Source organism: Drosophila tropicalis, unplaced genomic scaffold, assembly GCF_018151085.1.
Source record: "Drosophila tropicalis isolate 14030-0801.00 unplaced genomic scaffold, ASM1815108v1 contig_1190, whole genome shotgun sequence".
Lineage (NCBI taxonomy): Eukaryota > Metazoa > Arthropoda > Insecta > Diptera > Drosophilidae > Drosophila > Drosophila tropicalis.
The window spans coordinates 1,573,063-1,597,382 of record NW_027172561.1 but is presented as its reverse complement, the minus strand read 5'-3'; the positions used below and the strand labels follow the sequence as shown (position 1 = coordinate 1,597,382).

Sequence of the window (24,320 nt, the reverse complement as noted above, 5' to 3'; positions counted from 1 at the left end):
TAAAACTGTTTTTCTTAAAAAGTATGACAGCTAGAGACATCAAATTTAGTTTGTATACCCGATTAGTTAGTGCGCAGAAATTAACTGTTCAAACTTTTTGCCACGCCCCCTTACGCCCCCAGGAATCACACAAAACTGTTTTTCTTAAAAAGTATAATAGCTAGAGACACCAAATTTGGTTTATATGCTCGGTTAGTTAGCGCGCAGAAACTAATTGTTTAAACTTTTTGCCACGCCCCCTTCCGCCCCCGGAATTTACACAAAAGTGATTTCCTTAAAAACTATGATAGCTACCGACATCAAATTTAGTATGTAGACTAGCTTAATAGACGCGCAGATATTGGCTATTTAAACATTTTGCCACGCCCACTTCCGCCCCCGTAAATTAAACAAAACTGATTTTATCAAAAACTAACAAAGCTAAAGTCACCAAATTTAGTATGTATACTGGCATAGTATGCGCAGAGAATTTAGATATTTTCACATTTTGCCACGCCCACTTCCGCCTCAATAATATAGAAAAAAACGATTTCCTCCTTTAGTTTTTTGACTATCGCATTTAAATTTGGCAGACTAATTTACCTTATCTATTTCTACAAAACTACCAAATTTTATTGAAATCGGACTAGAAACATGCAAAATATGCGTATAAACGTATTTTACTACGCGGTCCACAAGGCCAGAATTGGACTTTGGCTAGTAGCGGCGCTAGAGTGCTCGTGTGTTTGTAGAATGAGCGAGATAGCACATAGTATAAGACATGTAAAAACAATTTAATAGACATACATTTGGTCTTCGAAATTTGAAATATTTGTTTTACCAGGTGTATGGTATACCCAAGTCGACGAGTCGACTTACTTGCTTCATTGTTTTTGCTTTTGTTTTTGTTTTTGTAGTGGCAAACCAATGATCGGCAACGATCGCTGCGAGAATTGGGGTTGTGTGGCTTTTGGCCAGATTTCTTTGATAAGCAACATGTGATTGATTCATTCAATGTTATGATAAAGCCCCGCAGTGGCCATCGTCGTGGCTTTCTGATCATTCTGCTTGTGTCCATGATTTACTATACATTCCAACGAGATGAGGGCACTTATCTGTATTTCTACACTCTGGCCAAGTTCGACTGGGATGTTGACTTGTATAGCACCTTCAAGACATTCAAATCGTCAGCCTACGTTATTGCCATGCTCCTGGGTGTACCCATAATGAATAAGCTCTTCGGTTGGCGCGATACGGTAAAGTAATTTGAAAGCCAACACCCAAGTCGATCCACTATATCTTTGGTCCTTTGTGGTCTTCTCTTTCGGCAGACGCTTATTTTCATTGGAACCTGGGCCCATTCGATTGCCCGTGTATTCTTCTATTTCGCGGAGACACCGAAACTCCTTTATGCTGGCGCTGTCGTCTGCAGCCTGGGTCCCATTGTGGGTCCCATGTTGCGAGCCATGACCTCCAAAATCGTTCCCACTTCGGAACGTGGCAAGGTGTTTGCCCTGCTATCGGTTTGCGATAATGCGGTGCCCTTTATTAGCGCCGTTTGCTATTCGCAGATCTATCAGGCCACCATCAATATCAACTACGGTGGACTTGTCTTCCTGCTGACCATTGTCTCGCAAATGATTGTCTTCTTCTTGATACTGTGAGTACAACTAACCAACTACTGACTAAGAGCCATGCAATCCCAATCTTTGACTACTTTCAGCTGCATACACATCAAGCTTGCTGGAAATTCCTTGGCAGTGGCAGAGATTACCGAAAAAGAGAATGGACTAATCACCAATGACGTCGAGTCGGTGGCCCAAAGAACACCGCAAGCAGAGACAACAGAATGATTCGAATGTTTCCTATATTTTATATATATTATATATATATTTTTATACCATACACCCATAGGGTGAAATGGTATATTAAAGTCGCCAAAATGTATGTAACAGGCAGAAGGAAGCTTCTCCGACCCTATAAAGTATATATATTCTTGATCAGGATGAATAGCCGAGTCGATCTAGCCATGTCCGTCTGTCCGTCCGTCCGTCCGTCCGTCCGTCCGTCCGTCCGTCCGTCCGTCCGTCCGTCCGTCCGTCCGTATGAACACGCAGATCTCGGAGACTATAAGAGCTAGAGCCACCAAATTTGGTATGTATACTCGTGTAGTATGCACATGTTCAGAGTTAATTGGAATTTCGGCCACGCCCCCTTACGCCCCCAGGAATCACATAAAACTGTTTTTCTTAAAAAGTATAACAGCTAGAGACATCAAATTTGGTTTATATACTCGTTTAGTTGGCGAGCAGAAACTAATTGTTTAAACTTTTGCCACGCCCCCTTCCGCCCCCGGAATTTACATAAAACTGATTTTCTTAAAAACTATGACAGCTACCGACATCAAATTTGGTATGCAGACTAGTTTAATAGACGCGCAGAAACTGGCTATTTAAAAATTTTGCCACGCCCACTTCCGCCCCCGCAAATCAAACAAAACTGATTTTATCAAAAACAAACAAAGCTAAAGTCACCAAATTTAGTATGTATACTGGCTTAGTATTCGCGCAGAGTATATATATTTTCATATTTTGGCACGCCCACTTCCGCCTCCATAATTAAGAAAAAACCGATTTTCTCCTGTAGTTTTTTGACTATCGCATTCAAATTCGGCAGACTAATTAATCTTATCTATTTCTACAAAACTACCAAATTTTATTGAAATCGGACTAGAAACATGCAAAATATGCGTATGAACGTATTTTACTACGCGGTCCACAAGGCCAGAATTGGCCGTTGGCTAGTAGCGGCGCTAGAGTGCTCGTGTGTTCGTAGAGTGAGCGAGATAGCACATACTATGAAACATGTAAAAACAATTTAATAGACATACATATGTACATTTGGTTTTCGAAATTTAAAAAAATTTGTTTCACCTGGTGTATGGTATACCCGAGTCGACGAGTCGACTTACTTGCTTCATTGAAATTAAAGAAGCTTTTCTTTTTGATGCATGATATTCCAAAGGCGACGAGACGTCCATAATCACTTCAGTTTTTGAATGATATGATCAGAGTTGTACAGAAAAAATAGTGTAAAATACTATTATAAAAAACGACTTGGATTCTTATAAAATGTCTAAAGTTAATATTAACTTTGTTTGAATATGTGTTTATTATACATAATAAAAAATGTTAATGTTTAAGTATGAAAAATATCTCAAAAATATCATACCACGAGAGAAGTCAAAGAAATTTCTGTGATGAATCTTTTAGAATCTTTTTATTTGTATTCTTCTTTCTTTTATGTTCAAATGTTGTTTCTACGTCAAATGATGGAGCACATTTCTTTTATAAATCGAATCTATAACCTATATAGAATATATAGTTAAAAGGATCTTTCAATATTCGGTGCTTTTAAAAAATTATAGCGCTGAGATAAAGAGCCCTGCGCTAGATGTAAACGCCGGGCATCGAATTACTCAAACGCATTTTTCTATAAACTATTTTTTCAACTGGATTCGAATACCGTTTGCATCTAACGTATTTAGGCAAAATGTGAATCGTATCATCTTTAAGGCCAACTTAAGCAGAGCCTATGTAAAAGTTTCATCTTTACACCTTCATCACAAAGCGAAAAGGTCTCAGAGTGGTAACATAAACAGCGCTTTATTTGCCCATACGTAAAATATATTATTATTTAACCATGATAAGGCTTATAATGTTTTCAAAGCTAAACTATTGATATTTCAGATAGAATCAGAGCACGAATATGATAACAGATGGAAGAGTTAAAAAACTATGGTGACTTCTTTGTCTTGAGAGTTAATATCAACAGATGGCTTCTTCATTGTCAGACCTACAAATAAATGTTCGTCGCCACGAGCTTTTCGGAGAGGAAGGAAGTATCAGTGTTTAAGAATAAACATCGTGTTCATCTGAAATGGCTTCACCAAATCAGATTGAACAAAGAAATGTACAAAACATAAAATAATGAAGCAAGTAAGTCGACTCATCGACTTGGGTATACCATACACCAGGTGAAACAAATATTTCAAATTTCGAAAACCAAATGTATGTCTATTAAATTGTTTTTACATGTTTCATAGTATGTGCTATCTCGCTCATTCTACGAACATACGAGCACTCTAGCGCCGCCACTAGCCAACGGCCAATTCTGGCCTTGTGGACCGCTTAGTAAAATACGTTCATACGCATATTTTGCATGTTTCTAGTCCGATTTCAATAAAATTTGGTAGTTTTGTAGAAATAGATAAGATTAATTAGTCTGCCGAATTTGATTGCGATAGTCAAAAAACTACAGGAGGAAATCGGTTTTTTCTTAATTATGGAGGCGGGAGTGGGCGTGGCAAAATATGAAAATATATATACTCTGCGCGCATACTAAGCCAGTATACATACTAAATTTGGTGACTTTAGCTTTGTTTGTTTTTGATAAAATCAGTTTTGTTTAATTTACGGGGGCGTAAGTGGGCGTGGCAAAATTTTTAAACAGCCAATTTCTGCGCGTCTATTAAACTAGTCTTCATACCAAATTTGATGTCGGTAGCTGTCATAGTTTTTAAGGAAATCAGTTTTATGTAAATTCCGGGGGCGGAAGGGGGCGTGGCAAAAAGTTTAAACAATTAGTTTCTGCGCGCTAACTAAACGAGTATATAAACCAATTTTGATGTCTCTAGCTATTATACTTTTTAAGAAAAACAGTTTTATGTGATTCCTGGGGGCGTAAGGGGGCGTGGCAAAAAGTTTGAACAATTAATTTCTGCGCGCTAACTAAACGGGTATACAAACTAAATTTGATGTCTCTAGCTGTTATACTTTTTTAAGAAAAATAGTTTTATGTGATTCCTGGGGGCGTAAGGGGGCGTGGCCGAAATTCCAATTAACTCTATATATGTACATAATACACGAGTATACATACCAAATTTGGTGGCTCTAGCTCTTATAGTCTCCGAGATCTGCGTGTTCATACGGACGGACGGACGGACGGACGGACGGACGGACGGACGGACGGACAGACGGACATGGCTAGATCGACTCGGCTGTTCATCCTGATCAAGAATATATATACTTTATAGGGTCGGAGAAGCTTCCTTCTGCCTGTTACATACATTTTGGCGACTTTAATATACCATTTCACCCTATGGGTGTATGGTATAAAAATAGCTGATACAGATTCATATATCAAGTATGGCTCAAAAACCAAACAAAACATGCGTCCACACTCTGTGGAAAAGCACTTAAGATTATAACAACGGCGCAATATCAAGTCGCCAACGCTGAGTATGAAATATAAACATTAGAATAAGCATTTTTAAGAACAATTGTCGCCTCCTAGAGTCTAAGAATTCATTTATATACACAAGACGTTTGTTAATAAAATCAGTTCATATTTTGAATTCAAGATGAAGATGGTGTTTTAGTTTGCGGTGCTGAAATCCTCTTCAATCAAAGTTGTCTTCCTTTGCCATCAATATCACATCGATGTAATCGCTGTAGAATACACGTCATCGTTCATATGATATCTAGGGAATATTATATCAGTAAGGAAATTACTACATAGGCATGAAAAGGATCTGAAAATGATCAGCAGTCTTGCCAACAATATTTCAAAGTTGTAAGATTAAAGAAGAGTTTTAATTAATTCGATAAAACCTTAGATAGGAAAAAAGAAAGCCCAAGTCACTAAGTTTAGCATTCTTCATCTTTTCACATGTCAGGTTTTAATTGTTGTATGAAAGGCAACACCAATTTTGTAACTTTTGTCAACGAATAAATAGTATATTCAGTCGCCAGTTCTTAGCTTTAGTAAAGCACAAATAAAAAGGAAAAGGAGCAAAAAAATAGAACAATTCAATTAACAATTACCTTAGACAATATCAATTGGCTAGCAGAAATTCTTTAGGTCAGTGCCGAAGAGTAGGCAAAGAGCGCGCATGAGCATATTCATTTTCATTTTCTTCTCTTCAAGTCTCTTTAGCAAAGGCGAATTTGGTTTTCCGGCGATTTCACAACCATGGTCAACTAAGGCGAGAATTTCAATGAAATTGTAGAATGGCAAGTGCGAAGTTTGCATAAAAAGAGCTAATGACAATATAAATTCACATGGCATATGAAAACTTGCTGCAGACGCTCGATGGGCGCTGACGTTGACATTGCCGTTGCCGTTGCCGTTGCTGATGCCGGCTCCGAGTTCCGTCCGCAACCATGTGCGGTGTCTGCTGTGGTAATGGTCCAAGTGCCAGTGCCAGTCGAAACAGTATAAACTGTAAAATGTATGTAGTAGTAGTAGTAAAAGCAGTAGGAGCAGCAGCAGTTATCGCTGTTGAGGCGAAAAGTAGTAATTAGCGTAAATTGAGTTGGTAAAAAGAGCAAGTGCTTTAAATCCGCAAAGCCCGTACTAAGAGCACTGTCTGTCTGCCTCCCGAGTGTTGCCGCCCACAATGTTGGTACAAAATATGTATATATATATGTACATATATTTTTTTCTTTTTGCCAACAATAGTTACCGCTTGTTGTTGCGGCATTGTTGTTGTTGCTGCTGATTATGTGGCAATTAGTTGTCGCTTTTGTGGAAAGCCGCGTCGGCGACACTTTCAATCAGAAACTGTCTTATTTTGACAGCCAGGTAAAGCCTAGCCAACAGAAGATTAGTGGGCTAATTAAACAAGTTGATTTATATGCCAAGCAAACGACCTTTGTCTCGCTCTTAAAGAAGATTCCTTAATGCCCCCCAAAAGACTTTCTATTATGCTCACATACTATTGACATATCTGCGCAGACGTTTCACAAAAGTCGGGCGTCATTTAGATAACATTTCACCTTAGTTTATCATCCCTCCCATCACATTTGCTCATTGTGCTCACATACTTTTTTGGCAGGTGAACTTATTAAATATTAGGGGCTACGAATTTTTGTTGCCAAAATCTTAATATTTGAAGCGTAGGAATATAATTACTTTTAGGAAAAAATGTACAAAAATACGCGAAACCTTCAGCTTTTAACCGCAAAGTCATCTCCAATTCAAAAGTTAGTTCAAATAAAACACAATTTTTTGAAAATTCAAAAAAAAAAAAAACATGTTGGTTTTTCTAAATGCCATCCTTTCTTCCTGTTATCCAGAAACATCTTAATACCGATAATCGCTTGGCTTGTCGTACTCGTAGATCCAATCTACTCTTGTCTGTGGGACTAGAATTATAATCACCTAGCATCTCCAAGGATATTGTCGTCTCATACTTAATCGTTCTACCAAATGCAAATGAACTTGCCCAAGTCCAATGTCCAGATCACGTGCTAGATTTTGTATATGTAGTAGAGATCGAAGATTGCCCGGTATCCTGTAAATCTTGAATGATTTCTCAACCATAAAGGCCTTGTCCGAATTGTAGTTTTGGATTTTTGATAGAGCAGAGTTACCGCAAACCTTCCCATTAACACTTTTTCGAAAGATCGACTAGTTCGGACTGCTGATGCAAATACTTTAACAAATCGCCCTTATCTTTGGCACAGTAATACAGGAATTAATTAAGAATTGTATATGAGAATTTTCGGGCACTTTCCGGTCACAATATATGTATTCGTTTTGTACTAAAACAAGGAAAATTTTTGCAAAATTTATGGACGGACTTTTGAACTCGTCCTGTCGTGCTGATCAAGAATAAATATACGTTGCAACCTTCTGGCCAAAATGAATATACCCATTTTGCAAACAAAAATCGATATAAAAAATAAACTGAAAATAAAACTAGGCCTTGTGTTTCTTCTGTCATTTTCATTTTCAATACCCCAGATCCGTTTCGGATTCATTTCAGTAGCAAATCACAGCAGAATATGAAAACATCAAACAGTCGGTAAAATAAACCAAAAAACAAAATTAAATAAAAAGCAAAAAAAAAACCCAAAAATAAAAAGAAAAATAACCTGGTAAGTAAGAACAATAGATGGAAGGAATAGGAAGGACTTCCCTAGTTTTCTCTTCCAGGACAATGCTCGATTGCATTTCTCCTTGATGACGTCCTCTTCGCATCCATCCGGATCTCCACTTGTTCATTGAAGCAAATGTCAGTGACGTTTTCAGAGGACGTGGGTGGTAAATTTTTCCGACTAACTACTACCCGTTTCTCTGTCGAAATATTGGAGTTCTGGTTTTCTAGGAGCTTCAAAGTACGTTGCAGGCTACACTTGACCTTCGGCCACGTAACTCTGAACGCGGTTAATCGTAGGAACTAAATCAGGGGGATGGCCTCATATTGTTTCATAGAACAAATGTTTCTCTTAACCCATTCCATGGTGTCCTCATTAGCGGCTGCAACGAACAGCCATCCGTACTCGGTCGCCGGGGCGACTTCATTAAATTTCAGGCAGGCAACGCTTCTGAAGTACTAAAAGTTGCCAAAGAAATCTTCCAGCAGGTTACGATAGTCTTTTGAACAGGCTGTTCTCTGGCAGAATGTCCATATAAGGGGTCCGCCGTCCATTTTCATCTCTGGGTTCCATTTCGAATTCAGATTCGATGGGGCGCGGTCTGGCCTTTTATGCCGCAGCCTCCCATCCCGCATGCCACCATAGGTCCACCAGACTAGGTGCTCTGCAAGCGCTCCCAGTGGTTTCAAGAAACTGTTTGAACCTTAATCTAAAAAAAAAACACTGCATGATCCAGAGGAGAGCTCAATGCCAGAAGACTGGCTACCGTGAGAAGACTAATTCAAAGCTTGAGCAGAGTTTTAAGCACATTCAAAACCATCTGGAGAAGGACATTTGAACCCGATACTTGCAATGGAACAGAAGTTACTGTAATTCTTCTCCTGGTGCAACACAATGTCGCAACCCAAAGAGATCCTGTTTGAATCGTAATTCCATTGCAGTTAAAAATAAATTTAATAAAGTGAAAATACAGAGGTTTTCTTTCCCTCTTTTCTCCTGTATCTACCTAAGCCAAAGGATATTAGCATGACAAGGCAAGAAAAGAAAAGAAAATCAGAACAATACTGTACCGAGCAGAATTGCCCCATGATTTCCTTCCGCTTCCCCTTATATTGAAAAAAAATAGCTTCATTAAACTGAAAAATATTACATTTTAGGATCACTGAAGTTATTGAGAAAGACGCTGTTTTCGACCGAGCCATCCGATCTTGATAAAATTTTGCGCAGTCATTAAGAGTGGTGGACTTACAAACATATATTTTTATGGTAATTGCGTCCAAAGTAACGAAGTTATTCACAAAAGTCAATGTTTTTGAACGATTGCTCTTATGGGAAGCTATGTGATATATTCATCTGATCTCGATTAAACTTGGTTCAGTGGGCAACAGTTTTACAAAACCCACAAATATTGATTTTTATTTTTACGACAATGGTTCAGAAAAAACGGATTAACTCACTGTTGACTCTGCCGTTTGTATGGAAGGTATAAGGTCTAAGTGCCCGATACGGCTGAATCCGAGATATACAAACTGTGCAGTGTATAGAAGCCCAGACGGACAGACGGACGGACATGGCTACGTGAACTCGTATCGTCGTGCTGATCAAAAGTAGGCGTTGCCAACTTCTGATCAAGATTAATATACCCTTTGTGCAAGGGCATAAAAATGTTGTTATCCTCTAGTTATATCTCATATTCAAAAAACGGTTGGAGTTTGCCTTCAAAATCAAAGATTTTCATTAATTGAACTTGAATAAAGCGATTTATTGTTTTGTAAAAAAGTAAAAATTCAAAGTCTCATCCAATTGATTTAAATAAACTTCCTGGATTGCCATTTGGTTTTTAGATATTTTTTTGAGAAATAAGTGGATGCATTTTTTGATGCTTTGTTTTTTTCATTTTTATGATTTATTACATTTGGTATCCCTTCCGTTTATTTCTTTCCTTAGACAGGGCTTGTGTCTTTTGGCCCACTTTGTAATGCAATTAGGGCTTTGGCTTTAGCTTGGACTTGGGCTAGGGCTTGGGCTTGGGAATTAAATGTGCTAACCAAGTTTTTGGCTGTTTGCTGTTGTCGTTGTCTATTCTGCATATTCAACAATTGCAACTGCAAACCAACGAAGTAATAACAAATGCAAATTTTAAGCTCAAGAATTTTTGGGTTGCAGAAATTTTTATACATTTTTTTCTTGTTATTTGTATTTATTTTTATTTCTATTTTTATTTTTATTTTTTTCCTGTAGTAGTCTCTCTAACACAGCCAACAGTGAAAAGTGCAAATGAGTTCTCCATCTCGTTTTCGTGCATTCGCATTGCCATCGTAGTTCTCCCTGGGCAATTGAATTTGCTTAAATTGTTGCTGCTGGGTGAAATTTTAGGAAGCAAAGCTTCTTTCCAACGGACATGCATAAATATGAGCAACAATTTCATATTGCACAATGTAACTAAAGTTTTGCTTTTTTTGGGGGGTGTGGCACAAAATTGAGTTACAGTTAAAGCAACCCACAGACCTGAGATTGGCGAAACGAAACTGTCCCTGCCAGAGTTTAGTCAATATAATCAAGCTGACCAACAGCGGTAGCAGATGGTAAAAAATGAAGTGCCAATATGTGTGTGTGTTTGTGTGTGGGGGGGGGGATAGGAGGACCTCGATACTGATGAGTTCACTTCAGTGAGCAAATGAAACGATATTGTTGTCAATTTAGGTGCAACAAAGAACATCAGGAACAACAACAACAAGAATGACAACGAATGCCAGACACAAGACACAAAACAAACAGCATGCATGATGAAGAAGGAATGGAGGGTACGTACAAAGTTGGAGGGGGGAAGAAATGAAATGAAAGGAAGGAAAGTACGAAAAGTATCAAGAAAAGAGGTAGAACGGGCTGGGAAAACAACAAAGGCAAACAACAACAAATTGCATGTCCTTCCGCCTTAGATGCAACACAATATACAACGCACTCATATTTACTTTGTATAAAGGGTGGGAAGGGGTCCGCCTCGTCTTGTGCCCCGCCTAGCTGCAAGCTTAATGAAAACTGCAAGCGACCTGACACAGATACGTGTATTGGGGATTGCCAGCCCCAGTCGATGGGACAGCAACTGCAACTGGATTGTGGCAGAGCATGTGGCAGATGTGCTGCTCCTTTATTTACCGGCAAGGGGCAGAAGCAATCGCCTTGGAAGAGCAGACTTGACTGTTACTCGTCCTACATTGCAGTGAGATAAACTAGATATATGACAAAGTTTTGCATCCAGGTGACCATCCTCTTGGCTTGATCAAACTTTCATTAGACTTAACTCATCGTTTTAGCTTGCAGTTTTTCATTTAGTTAGACACTGAAAATGCGTTTATTATCGTTTAACGGATAAGAGGGAATAGGCTACGAAAAAAAAAATTGAAATTAGTAGTTACAATAAATAATAAATAAATAAATTAATTAAATAAATTAGGCTTTACAATTACAGGATTTGAGTTATACAGAGAAGCGTGCCATACTTCAATCGCTCATTTTCATTTCACTTTGCGTTCGCATCGTTAATCCTTTCTTTCTTGTGGTTGGTTTTGTTGTTGTTGTTGAGGGGAGCGGGTGATGCGGCTGGGGCGTTAAAGTCTTACGACCTCCACGCCTTGCGGCGCAAATAGCGACTCGGCAGCCAATTTCAGTTTCTCATTGACCAATTTGGCAATTTTGGGCGTGCGACGCCAGACAAATTCGCGTGTACGGTCATGATTGTCCTTGGACTCCACCTCCACCTGTCAGTAGTGGTCAGGACATAGAACGAATCGAAGCACAAGAACCACGACAAAGAACAGTGTCAGTTAATTGTACAAAGCGATAAAATGGATGCATTTTTTGTGGATGTTGGATGTTGGGAAGGAATGGAGAGACAAATCAAAATTATTTCCATCACTTTACCTGCTTGGGCTGCTGCACCTTGATGGACATTAGGGTGGCCCGATCATCTTGCACACTGAATTTGATGCGACCGATCATCTCGTTTGTCCTGGCCGTGGCACTTTTTACACTGCGCACACTGCCGCGCTTGAAGGACTTCTCGACACGTAGAATCAATGGGCCAAGCGTGAATTTGGCCTTAATGGTCGAATTGCGTCCTTCCGCATCGCTGATCACCTTCACATTGCCAACGCGCTTCAATGAGGCCAGACCAGACAGACTGCCCTCGGCCTTTTGCAGCTTCTCAACTTCATTGCCGGCCTTCGAAGAGCCACCTCCAGCCGCTGGCTGATTGTAGTTGCCGCCACCGCCCGCTTTCAATGACGCCTTTTTCGTGTTGTGTTTGTGTGGCTGCTGCTGCTGCTGCTGTTGAGCCTGGTTACTGGATTTCTTTTGGTTGGCTTTGATGGCTGCAGTTGGCTCGTTGCTACTGAAAACGGTGCGCACTTCCGCTTTGGGGGCGTCAATCCCACCCTGTTCCTGCTCCTGCTGCTGCTGTTCCTTTTCCTGCTGATGCTCAATGGCTTTGATGCCCTGCTCTGTCTGTAATTGCGTCAATTGCTCTTGCAATTTAACTGTAGCCCCCTCCTTGCTGCTGCTGCTGCTTCTGCCAGTGGCTGCTCTTGGCTCGGAGCGTGTGTTTTTGCTGTAAAAGTTACAGAGATTGACAGATGAAAATTTGCATCAATTTGTTTCCACCTCTATCTAGTGATGGTGAATTGAATCCTTTTTTCTTAGACTTCTTGTTTGATTTCACTTACAGTTTCTTATGACCAGATGTCTTCTGATTGCCTCCCTTAGTCTTGACAGTCTTTAACACGCTGCTGGTAGCTGAACCACCCGCGGTGGCACTTGATGTTGCGCCCGCTAAACGTCCGGCCAGACGCACCACAAATGGATCATAATTATCTGCCACGATGCGATTTATGCGAGAGAATATGGCATCGATGAAATGATTGTGGCGAGCTTGGAATGCATCCGTTGACATGTCGATGACGTTGTTTTTCAGATCACCTGCAGCATCAGCGCCAACATAGAAAATTTCATGTTAATACGCTTCCATGGCTTTGGCAATCGTGTGACAGTTCATTTAGGCTCGGGGACTAGGGCCATTTTCCACAGGATTGCAGGAAGAAGGATAGGGGGTGGGGGAAAATGTGCTTGGATTGGATATGTGAAGGGTGTGCGGTAACAAGGAAAAGAACTGCTGATTCAAGGGGGTGTGGAGAAAAGGAAAAACGTAATGGTGATGGTGGAAACGGGGGGGCGGTGATGGTGGGTGGGTTGGATTTTTGTGTGGTTCGTTTTTTTTTCTTTTTGATTCGCTTGCATGCGGTTAATTTCCGCTGCGAGGATTTCACAAGCTGTGCCTCTAATTACATACAAGTGGGCGAGTGTGAAAGAGGCTGAGAGAGAATGGGACACGGCCAGAGTGGGCAAGGGACATGGGGCATGGGCATAAGCTGCTTTTTGCTTTAACCATAGACAGACACTCTCACACACACACACACACACACACACACACACACACACATAGGCCAAGTGATTATATATGTGAATATGTGCGTGCTCCCTGCTCAGGCGGAGATTAGCTAAATATGTAAATAGAATCCCCATTCATGCATTATATATGTCTGCAGTGTACCCATATAAATATATCTACTATAAATATATATAAGTATATACTTATAAATCTATTTAAGGCTCACAACATGAAAATTATTTAAAGCTAGCAAGTCGAGTAAGTGTTAAAAACATATAGAATCTAAGGCAACGCCAACTACACCAGTTTTTAATTTACTGACAATCAATCTATTCAGACCTGTTAGTATATGTAAATGATCTAGCATATAAAGTGAGTTATATTAACTTGGCTATTAATAGGAGAAACTAAGGTGAGAGAAGCTTGTGTGAGTTTTGCCCTTCTCAGCAAGTTAATTGAGAGAACACTTTTACACATTTAATTGACATTTTGTAATTTTCTTTGGCATGCCAAAAGGGCGTGGGTGAATGCATATATAAATATAACAATATATGTAGGTGTATTTGTGTGTGTGTTTGTGTGTGTGGGTGCGGGTGTGAGTGCACAAAAAGGGTGCAGTATGAGGAACCAATGGCCAGCTAATTACGGCAAATGTTACAGTTCCCGACAGCCAAGCAAAGAAGTTAGATGATGCTGATGACTAGAAAAGATAGCCAACATGGAACCTTAAACTCCAACAGAGAGAGAAAAGAGACAGATAGATAGAGTAAAGGGACTGATAGACAGAGACAGGGAAAGGGCGTAGCTGCTAATGATGAGTTGCGAGTGAGATTGACAGAAAGATAATAGTTAGAGATAGAGACAGATATAGAAAGATAGTGATAGAGAGAGAGAGAAGGGTAGAGATGCCATTTTACCGTATGTATATGTACCATAAGTGACGCTTGAAAGTATGCTATAGATATTTTTTCTTCATTCGATTAAATAAAACACAAAAATTCATTTGTTATTTTTAATTGAATTTGTCAAAAAGTTGTACACAAATTATCATTAAAAAAAAATTTATTTAAGCAAAATTTTCAGTAATTATTTTTTTTTTTTTTTTTAGTTTCTTGTTTTTTACTTTCATATATTTTGTTTTGTTTGTGCTTTCTGTGTGGATTCTCTTTGTTGCTGCTGTGGTATTGTTTTTGTTTTTTTTTTTACAATAAATAATAAATAAATAAATAAATAAATAATATATTACCAAGTAAATGACCTAAAACGCAAAAAAAACAAACAATTCTTTTGCGAAAAAAAAAAAATTGTGAGGGGGTGGAAAGTGCCACACTTTTTGCTTTTGTTGTTAAAATAGTGGTTCTTATTGTTGTTGTTTTCTTTACTGTTTTCTTAAGGAAGTTTGGAGGATAAATGCTTTTCTTTCTGCCTTTCTTTCAAGCGTTCAACTTTTTGCTACAATTTGTACGAATTTGCGCTTCTTCGTCGGAAATTTGTCAAAGCGTTTTTTACGTTTTTCGGTAAGAATTAATTTTTGTAATTATTTTGAAGCGGAAAATATAAACTTAGACGAAGAAGAAGAATTGAAACCAAAAAATAAAAAAATGTAAACCAAAATAATAATTTACAATTTTACAAAATTGTAAGCCAAAATATATGAAAGCAAGAGAAAGAGAGATAGAGAGAAATAGAGCAAGTAAGTGTGCGTGTGTGTGTGTGTGTGTGTGTTTATGTGAATGTGTAAGTGAGTGGATGAGCAACAGAGATGGAAGTACATAGGTAAAGTGAGATAGATATAGAGCTTTGGAATGCGCTACAAAAAATATGTATTATATGCACACACATATATATATATATACAAATATTAATGTATATATATATATGTATATAAATGATAATTATTTCTGATAATTAATTACAAAGTAAATGAAGGAAATAAATAAGATAAGAACAACATGAAAAAAAAAACGTCAAGGAATTAAAATTAAAATAAATAAATTACACTAAGTGAACATTTCTCTCATTTGTTTTTTTTTTTTTTTTTTGTTTAAATTAATTTAGCTATTTGTAGGTTTGTGAGTGTGTGTATGTGTGTGTGTGTGTGCCGTGTGTTGGAATGTGCCGCTACAGTAATACAGTATTTCATTTGAAATTTTACTGTTGCATACTGCAAGGCGCCTCCAACATTCTCATCTGCCACTTCTTCCACATCCTTTTCATATTTCTCTCTGATTGAAATCAACCAATTTGTGCTTCGGCATTAATTTTTTTGTTTCTTGTTGTTGCTGTTTGTTGTTGCTGTTATTGTTGCAGTTGCCGTTGTAATTGTCAATTGGTAATGTGTGGGTGGGGAAATTTCTGTGCGTGTGTGTATCCGTCCGTGCTTCAATCAACTCGAAAATAATTTGCAGTGAAACTTAAACATTCTGCGTGAGTTTTGTGTGTGTGTTCGGTGAGAGGGGGTGGGGGTGGGGTTGTGGGCAGAGGGGTTTTGTGATTTGTGCTCGGCATGCGTGCAGAAATTGAAAGTTTTTTAGTTTTTTATCTTCATTTCTTTTCGTTTCTTTTGTTTCGTTTTGTCATTTTGCAGATAGTTTGACTAGCACCAAACTCTCAATCATCTCTCATTTCGATAGATATGTAAAAATATTTACTTAAATATTCAGTATTTTGTTTTTGTTTTTGTTTTTTTCTTTTTGTTTATACTAAAACGATTTGTTTTTATCTCAAAAAATAAATAAATAAATAAATTAGAAATTAGTTGCTCTCACTTTTCTTTTTGTTGTCTTTTTTGTTTTCTTGTGTGTATTGCTGAAGTGAGTAGGAAGAGGGGGGGGGGGGGCTGGAATAGTTGTCGGTGCAGGCAATGAAGAAGATTTTTGTTCTTTGTGTGTGTGTGTGTGTGTGTGAAATTATTGCTTTGTTGCATTGTCCGTTGTTGCGTACTCAAAATAAATTTGAGTTGTTTGCTTAGGTTGAGCATTTGCCTTTTTGCTTCTTTCAATTGTCAGTTGCTGTTGCTGTTGTTGTTGTTGTTGTCATTTGTAGTTGTTGGGTCCCTGTCTTTGAAGTGTTTTTGTTGTTTTGTTGTTTAGTTTGTTTGTTGTTTCTAGTTTTGCTTAATGCTTGAGCTCTTTTTTGGTCTTCTTGGCAGCACTTGTTGATTTTTTTGGCTTTGGCTGTTTTTGTTGCTGTTGTTGACTTGGACTCACGTGCTTCACGTCTGGCCTCGATGACATCGTCTCCAATAATATCATCATCATCGTCATCGTCATCATCGTCAGCCTCCTCATCGTCATCACCAGTTAGACCTGCAATTTCATCAATTTCATCGACCCCATCATCAATATCATCATCATCTTCATCATCATCATCATCATCATCATAGTCGTCATCGTCTTCGTCATCGTTGTCATTATTATTATTATTATTGCTGTCGGCGTTATCAGTGGCCACTGCAGCAGTAACTAAACCTGAACCAGCACTAGCCGGAGGCAGGGCCACGCCCAGCGCTCCCACCGGCTGACCCACAGTTGCTGCTGCTGCTTGACTGACAACTAAATTGTTATTGTTATTATTATTAATATTATTTGTTGTTGTTAATGTGTTCTTAGTGGCTGTTGACGTTGTGATTTTTGTAAGCTGTTGTTGTAGTTGTTGTTGTGATGATGCTTGACTGATTATGCTTGGCTGTGTATCATGTTGTTGTTGTTGTTGTTGTTGCTGTTGTAGTTTTTGTAGCTGTTGTTGTTGTATGTTTAGTTTTTGCTGTTCATTGTCAATTGCATTGTTGGTGCTACTTAAACTAGTTGTGCCACCACTAATACCATCTAAAAGTGCATCTTCATCGTAAAAAACATTTTGTTCACCTTCGTTGTTATTGCTGTTGCTGGCCGATGTTGCTGCTGCTGCCTGTGCTGGGGATCCTGCTGCTGCTGCGGGCGACGATAGCAATTGATCAACTGCATTGCCCGATGCCTCGGGCTCGACAGCATTTCCACTCTCATTGGGCAAATCGACGGCATCGGAAACTCCAGAGCTTACCGATGAGGCAACAGCTGGAGCAATGTCATCAGCGTTCTGTGCCGGGGCAGCGGCAACTGTCTGCTGTGCAGCACTGGCAGCTGGAACGGCTTCATCATCATCGTCCTCATCATCATCATCTGGATGTACGAAATTTCACAAAGACAGAAACAGAAAACAAGAGAAAGTGAAATTTTTGTATACCACTCAATGCTAAAGCGTCTATCTTCTTCGTCGAATTCCTTTTTTTTAATCTTACCTCCCAAAATGTCATCGAACAATCTATCCAAATAATCATCATCGTCATCGTCCTCCTCATCGTCATCATCATCGCTGGCTGTGGCTCCTGGCGCTGCTTGACCCTGGGGTGTATCGTCTTCCTCCTCATCGTCGTCATCCTCCTCCTCTTCATCATCATCTGAAAGGCCCGAAATCAAAAGAACTTTGTTACCCAAAAACACGGGGGATGGGGACAAAAAGGGGGGAAAACACAAAGAAATTCATGTTAATATCAATATCTGGTCGTTTCATATTGTATCGCATCGCATTTATAGCGCCCAGTGCTTTCAATTCATAGTTGCTCTCAGGTGACATTGGTGGTGATAATGGTGTTGGTTGGTGGATATAAAGTGGCTCAATTGTGGTTGGCTAAGTGGTTTGCTTGGTGCTCATTGCATTTGGTGCTGTTGGTGCTTTTTCTCAGAGAATTTTGTTGTAATTTTTCTACCTACCATCATCATCGTCGACCAAATCCCCTAGATCCGGCTCATCATCATCATCGTCCTCATCGTCATCGTCGTCATCATCATCGGCGGCTGGAGCCGCTGCTGGGGCCACATCATTGCTGGCCGCCTGCTGGCGGGATACAGCCCGTTCGCTTCTCGCCAACATTTGTACAGGGGAAGCCTCAATCTGCAGCAAGAGCGCACTCAATACGCACAGCAATATTACGAATTTCATTTTGTTTCTTCTCTGCAATAAGATGAAAAAGATGAAGAAGAAAGGAAAACCAGTTAGTGAAAAAATATATGTATATGTATGTATATTTTTCAAAATATCTGCAATTTGACAGAACTTTTACTTTTGCGGTTGACCTCAATTCGTTTTGTTTGTGTGTGCAACACTTTCTTTTTCATGGCTTGCAAATTACATATTGATTGAACACAAACACATACTGCCTTCTGTCTTCAGTCTTTCAGTCATCTAGTTGGTCAATACAAAAGCAAAGAAAGCAGACAAAGTGCTTCAAGACTTGTGCATGAGTGTGAGTGAGTAAATGCGAGTGTAAACATGTTTTTGAGTTGCTCCTCAAAGTTGCCGCCGGTGCCATGACCATATACATGTTCGTGTCCATGCCTATGTCCAAGACCAAGTCCACATGTCCATTTGTTGGCACTTGACACACACACACACACACACATACACAGAGCAACTAACAACGCCTTTTGGACAGCTTTAGGCGCCGTAGCTGCCGCCGCCTCCGCCACCAACCACTGCCAGGTAATGGCAACAACAGAAGGCAAGTTAGGCTACCCCTCGAAACTGCGGTTGGCAATCACAATTTTCCCATTTCCCCATCAACCATTTTTCAAGTCTATGGTTTAATATTCAAATTCAACTGAACCACCCCCCTTTAATTTGCCTTCAATTGGGAAAACGTTTACTTGAAAATCATTCGAGGGTATATAGCAATTCGACTCGATTGCATGTGCTGTTGACTATGAATTGCTGTTGGCTCTTTAGGCATGACAATCAGCATGACCAACAGCCAACGGCTATAACAAACAACCGCAGCAATTGTTGCTATTGCTATTGCTGTTCGTTGTTTCTGTTGCTTGTTGGTTGTTGCTGCTGCTGTGGTTTGTTGTTATTGTCGCAGTGTCAAGTGCGGCTACTGCGGCCTTAGCGGCGCCCCAAGTGAAAGCGACGCTGACGTCAACTTCGACGCGTCGAGAAAACTTGTTTGTAATGTTGCCGTTGCCGTTGCCACACCGATTTGTTGTTGCTGCTGCAAGTATGACTTGATGGTGGCTTATTGAAAAATGAGTAAAACGTTTTTCAAAAACCAAAAAAAAAAAAAACCAAAAAAATCGAGTTCAGAGCTGATAAGCCAACGATTGCGGCGGCCATAAGGCATAAAGTGAAAACCCAGTGACCTACTGGCCAACTGCAGCTCCAATTCCCCATTTGCTTCATTGCTCCGTGGAATGCTGGCCGGGATTCTCGTCTCGTTTTCTTATTTCTTTGATTTTTTTTTTTTTTTTTTTTTGTTTTTTAGGGCTTGGCCGATAGCAAGTAAATGATAAGCCAGGCCCCAAGACGTTATATTTTATGGCGTCCAAATGTCTGTGTCTGTATGTGAAGTGAATGTTGATGCTGCTGCGGTTACCATGTAGATTCTTCCACAACGACGGGAGCTTGGCTCCAGTTCTACTTAATTAAAACTTTTACAGCAGTGCGGAACTTGGTCTCTTGAGCGCGTTTATTAAAAACTGATGCTCAAGGCGAATGCCTGCCTATGTGGGCCAGGGAGGGGCACCGCAGATGCGAGCAGAAAAGAGCCGGGGGGCTGGGTGTGGCACTTAAGAACAGGAGATGAAGAGATGACATATCACCTGGCCCCTATCCCTGGTAACCTGCCAGTTACTCAAACTCTGAGGCAACTAATATGCGTTCAGCTTAGTCGTCGTCGATGTCTTTTTAGCAGCTTATTGAAGTCTTGTGAAAATTGCATTTATTTTGCACTACTGTCTGTCTGTCTATCATGCTGGCTCGTTCTTTGTCTCTCACTCCCTCCCTCTCGCCCTTTCTCTCTATCTCTCTCTCTCTCTCTCTTTCTGGCAATGTTTCCATCTATTGTTGTGTGCCTCTCAATTCATTTGGCACTTTTTCTCACCTAACTTGAAACTTTTCACGCGTCATGCCACAACAACAACACAAACAATGCAAAAGGTAGAAGACAGAAGCAAATGCAAAACTTCTGACAGGCAAAAGAGAAGCTTTCAAGTTGTTGGATCTTCTTCCCACCCACCCACCTACCCACCGCACCCCACCCCAACCAAACATCTTTCTACCGATTCCTGTTGCTCTATTGTAGGTACTAACTCATATGGAACGTTGCTCTCACTATATTTTAATGCCCTCATAGAAAAACGCAGCTAACCGTGTGTGCATTTTACATTAATATTCATGTGCGTGATGCTTAGATGAAGTAAGAAGAAGCGATGGTCTGAAGATACGAGCCAAAGTTACCCAGTCAGTCAGGGGGTAAGAGAACACTAAGTGTTTGCTTGTGCACTTGCATGACACACACACACACACACACACACACACACAAAGAAAGGTAGAGAGAGAGAGAGAGAGTAAAAATTACTTAAGCCGACCCCCCCAACCACCCACACGTGTTGTAGATTATTGAAGGCAATGTCTTTTCTTCTCTACGCCTCTGGCATACGTTCGGTTACCCTGGGAAACATCATCTTCTAGTGCCCCTAGTGCTCCAAGTGCTCCGAGTGTTCCTAGTGCTCCTTGTACTCCTGGCTCTCGTGTGGCTTGTGCGTTCTTCTATCTCTGCATTGTCATATCAGCGTCATATCAATAAATATGCAAGCCGCACAAAAGGCCACGCGCAGACAGGATTTGCATTTCTGTCTGTCTGTCTGGCTGTCTCTCTGTCGGTTTGTCTGTTCCCCTACCCTGCCGCACCTACCAGCCCCATAAACGCCCGATTTTCTTTATCCTTTCTTTGTTTAAACTACTTGCCTCATATGTTTCATAAGCTTGTTGTTGTTGCCTGGTAAGGTTGCCAACTGCTACTGCTGCTGCAGTTAATTTTCCAAGACAATGCCAAAAAAAAAAAAAAAACATAAAGTAGCAAGCGAAGAAAAAGTAAGCTTTACACGTGACGCTTGGCTTGCCCTATGCTGGTTCAGCCCCTCGCACCACCCACAGCACCACTGTGCTTCACTTCATTCAACTGGCTTACAGTAAAGTTTTAAATGACAAGATTATAGGGAGACTAAAAAAAAAAAGGATTTGTTTTTGCATTTAGAAATCGATGTGAATCGTTGGTTTGTTGAATGTTTTTGTGTTGCTCTTTTCCCCTGAAGGATCACAGAGGAGTCTTCACTGTACTACTGCCTATTGTTCTCTATTGCTCTCGCTCACCTTGGCGTTAGTTTATATATATTCTGTGTTTTTTTTTTTTTTTTTTGTCCTTTTTTTGTCCTTATTTTTTGCATGTGCACGTCGACCGAATTAGGGCTGTTATCGTCGCGTCAGTGCCACCTGCTGGAACATTTCTTTTTGCCAAGCTTTCTCACTGGCCCAAAAGGAGTAATGGCCATGGTCTAGTCAAAGCTTTTTTTCATTTTTCTTTTCTCTTTTTTCGAAAGGAGCTAAGTTGGAGAATCTGCGACCGAGGCAAGTTGCATAAAGTTTTCCATTTCATGTCATGAAGAACAAAAAGACACACAAAACGAAGTAAAGAAAACTGTCGAAGTGTGTGTACAAAATGAATTAGAGAGATGGGCAGTTACTACACATACATATATGAGGCGCAAGTGGAGGGGCGGGGGCATAAAATGGCCACTCAAATTTCGCCAGGCAACAACAAAAACATCATCAACGAAAACGAGAGCACCACAATGATGTTGTGGAATATTTCTACTGTTAATAGCTTGTCCTTGCTGGACTACTGGTTGCAAGTGCCACAGCAGATCCCACCCATTCGCCACACCCTGCAACACTTGAGCATGTTTTGTTTTGGCAGCAAAGTGCAGGGCAGTGTAAACAGCGTAAACTATAACTTGAAGAAGTAGGAAGAAGAACTGATGCTGGCCAGGAAACACTTAAATTAACTGCTTCGAGTCGCCGTCCGTTCATATGTAGGTCAGTTTGCCAGTGGAAGAAGAAACCTGAGAGGCATGAGAGATTACTCAACTTGGTTTGGTTTCGTTTTGTTTTGGGTTTGGGTTTGGGTTTGAGTTTGGTTTGCTGACCGCAGCAGCATCAGCCCAAAACACAACACACAACACACACACATACACATATACACATGTGAAAATAGAGCACATAAAAAAAATAGAAAAGAAGAAACCGTTAGCAGGTTGATAGGAGTTCTTAGTGGGAGCGGAGGGCGGGGAGAGTCGGTGGTATACTGCCTCTAAATTGCAGCAGCTACAATTTATGACCAAAAAATGGAATCCAAGTCCGACTACAACTCGCACTTGTGCAACCATATTTCCAAGTCCAAGCCTGAGTCCGAGTCCGAGTCCAAGTCGAAGTCGGAGTCCGTGTTCAAGGCTTTTGTGTGTGTGTGTGTGTGTGTCTTTTTTGATTCTTATTGTTATTGTTGTTGTTATTGTGGTTGCTGCTGACTGCCTCTGAAAATCAATTAAAAGTTCTTGCTCAAAAGACACTGGTCAAGGCTCCTTCTAGTTTGAGTTTTTAATCCTGATAGAACTTTGCATGGCGCCATCGACAATTTGAAATTCACACAAAATAATACAAAAACAAAAAAAAAAACAGAAAAAAAATAAAGAACAGCACACACACACACACTCGCACACACACCCACACTTAGATTTGAAATGAAACACACACAGACACACACTGAGTGAGAAATTCATAAGGAAGATAGAGATAAAGACAGAGAGAGAGTGAGATAGTCTGAGCGTTTGATAATCCTTTGCCTTGGCCTTCGCTTGAAGGCTTTATTTTATCCAAGAATTCTTCTAACCTTTAAACAATTGAATGATTGTTTAACTTATGTGATATTCTATGGAAACAGTCGCTCACTGTCACACACAATAATAGTATTGACCGATATTAACTATAAACTCTATATATATATATATTATGTATGTATATATATGTAGATTAATTTAACCGTTGCTCACTCTTCGAGCTGCCGTGAAAGACTGTCGTTGCTTGAGCTTTTCTTGTGTGGTTTTTAGGCCCCCCAAATACGATTCTTTGGGGCAGGCAGAAACTTTCTTTTTTCGTTCGTTCGTTCGTTGTTGTTGTTGTTGTTGTTATAGTTGTTGTTTGCTGTCATCATCATCATCATCATCAGTGTAATCGTCATCATCATGTTTGTTGTTGTAGTTTTTACCTGTTTTATTGTGCTTCTGGATACGAATTGAGAGTTTTCGTTTTATGGAATTCTGGTTGGTTGTTCAGTTGAATTTGTTTGGTTTGTTGGTCGGTTAGTTGGTCGATTTGGTTATTGTTTGCTTTATGGTGATTTTTAGTGGTCGAGCTTTGGTTTCTTGTTGGATATTTTTTTATACCGCCGCGCACACAACTGTCTCGCACGACTGACCGTCTGCAACTGATCGTAGCTGTTTGTCTTCAGTTACCAACAGAGTTGTACGTACGTGTTAGCCCCATAGAGATCCCCCCCGTCCAAAGCTTACAAACTCACTCACATTCAGACCAAGACCACAACGACGACGGCGACGGCGACGACAAACTACGATCACGATCATGACCAGGCCAACTCAGGCCATCCCAGGCCAGGCGAAGTGAGGCGAGGCCGCTTGAGACCAGTCCGCCCCAACAGCATTTCATTTACATTGCTTTCTTCGACGACCAAACTGCCGAAGAGAGGCTCTCTCAACTTGATTTTCAATTCATTTTCGAGCATGCTCATTGGGCGGTTCCTATGGGAAAGTATTTGGCACAATAAACGGCTAAGCTATTACAGTTAACGGCGCGGCGTCAAACGGCGTCGATGCCGCTGACAGCCAACTATGATAATCTTGTGGAAACCTGCCTAGTCCAATTGGGCAGAAAGCTATTTCGACATACAGAACAACGTTGCTTAAGTTCCACTCACACTATTCTCATCAAATTAGTTAGGCCAACATTGTTAAATTATTTACCAACAATGATCAAATTAACTAATGAAATACACTTGAAAAAGAGTCATG

The 24,320-nt window shown here is 40.0% G+C and overlaps 2 protein-coding genes across 3 annotated transcripts; one reads left to right on the top strand and one right to left on the bottom strand.

Moving 5' to 3' along the window:
* Positions 1-900: 900 nt before the first annotated feature.
* LOC137580022 (probable peptidoglycan muropeptide transporter SLC46) lies at positions 901-1,834 on the top strand. The gene is made up of 3 exons (XM_068293943.1): positions 901-1,235; positions 1,311-1,639; positions 1,703-1,834. Exons 1-3 carry the CDS (start codon positions 999-1,001, stop codon positions 1,830-1,832), a joined length of 696 nt encoding a protein of 231 aa, XP_068150044.1. The 5' UTR covers positions 901-998; the 3' UTR covers positions 1,833-1,834.
* A 9,548-nt stretch (positions 1,835-11,382) lies between these two features.
* On the bottom strand, positions 11,383-23,706 carry ect (ectodermal). 2 transcript variants are annotated; one of them, XM_068292659.1, is made up of 8 exons: positions 23,501-23,706; positions 18,117-18,357; positions 17,645-17,803; positions 17,232-17,525; positions 16,575-16,673; positions 12,644-12,896; positions 11,844-12,528; positions 11,383-11,680 (listed from the first exon to the last, which is right to left on the bottom strand). In XM_068292659.1, the coding sequence occupies exons 2-8, from the start codon at positions 18,343-18,345 to the stop codon at positions 11,531-11,533; spliced, it is 1,869 nt and encodes a 622-aa protein (XP_068148760.1). In that variant the 5' UTR covers positions 18,346-18,357; positions 23,501-23,706; the 3' UTR covers positions 11,383-11,530. The 2 variants fall into 2 exon arrangements, with proteins under 2 accessions (XP_068148760.1, XP_068148751.1); XM_068292650.1 differs by lacking the exons at positions 11,383-11,680; positions 11,844-12,528; positions 12,644-12,896; positions 23,501-23,706 and adding an exon at positions 23,126-23,143 and having other exon boundaries at positions 15,837-16,673.
* Between the last annotated feature and the right edge of the window lie 614 nt (positions 23,707-24,320).

Bases quoted from the DNA above. Each gene is read 5' to 3' on its own strand.
- LOC137580022 (XM_068293943.1), top strand. From the start codon at position 999: ATGATAAAGCCCCGCAGTGGCCATCGTCGTGGCTTTCTGATCATTCTG. The intron at 1,236-1,310 runs GTAAAGTAATTT...CTCTTTCGGCAG, and splicing joins TCTTCGGTTGGCGCGATACG to ACGCTTATTTTCATTGGAAC. The intron at 1,640-1,702 runs GTGAGTACAACT...GACTACTTTCAG, and splicing joins ATTGTCTTCTTCTTGATACT to CTGCATACACATCAAGCTTG.
- ect (XM_068292659.1), bottom strand. From the start codon at position 18,345: ATGAAATTCGTAATATTGCTGTGCGTATTGAGTGCGCTCTTGCTGCAG. The intron at 17,804-18,116 runs GTAGGTAGAAAA...CGGGCCTTTCAG, and splicing joins TTTGGTCGACGATGATGATG to ATGATGATGAAGAGGAGGAG. The intron at 12,897-16,574 runs GTGAGTCCAAGT...CTGATGCTGCAG, and splicing joins CGAGGCCAGACGTGAAGCAC to GTGATCTGAAAAACAACGTC.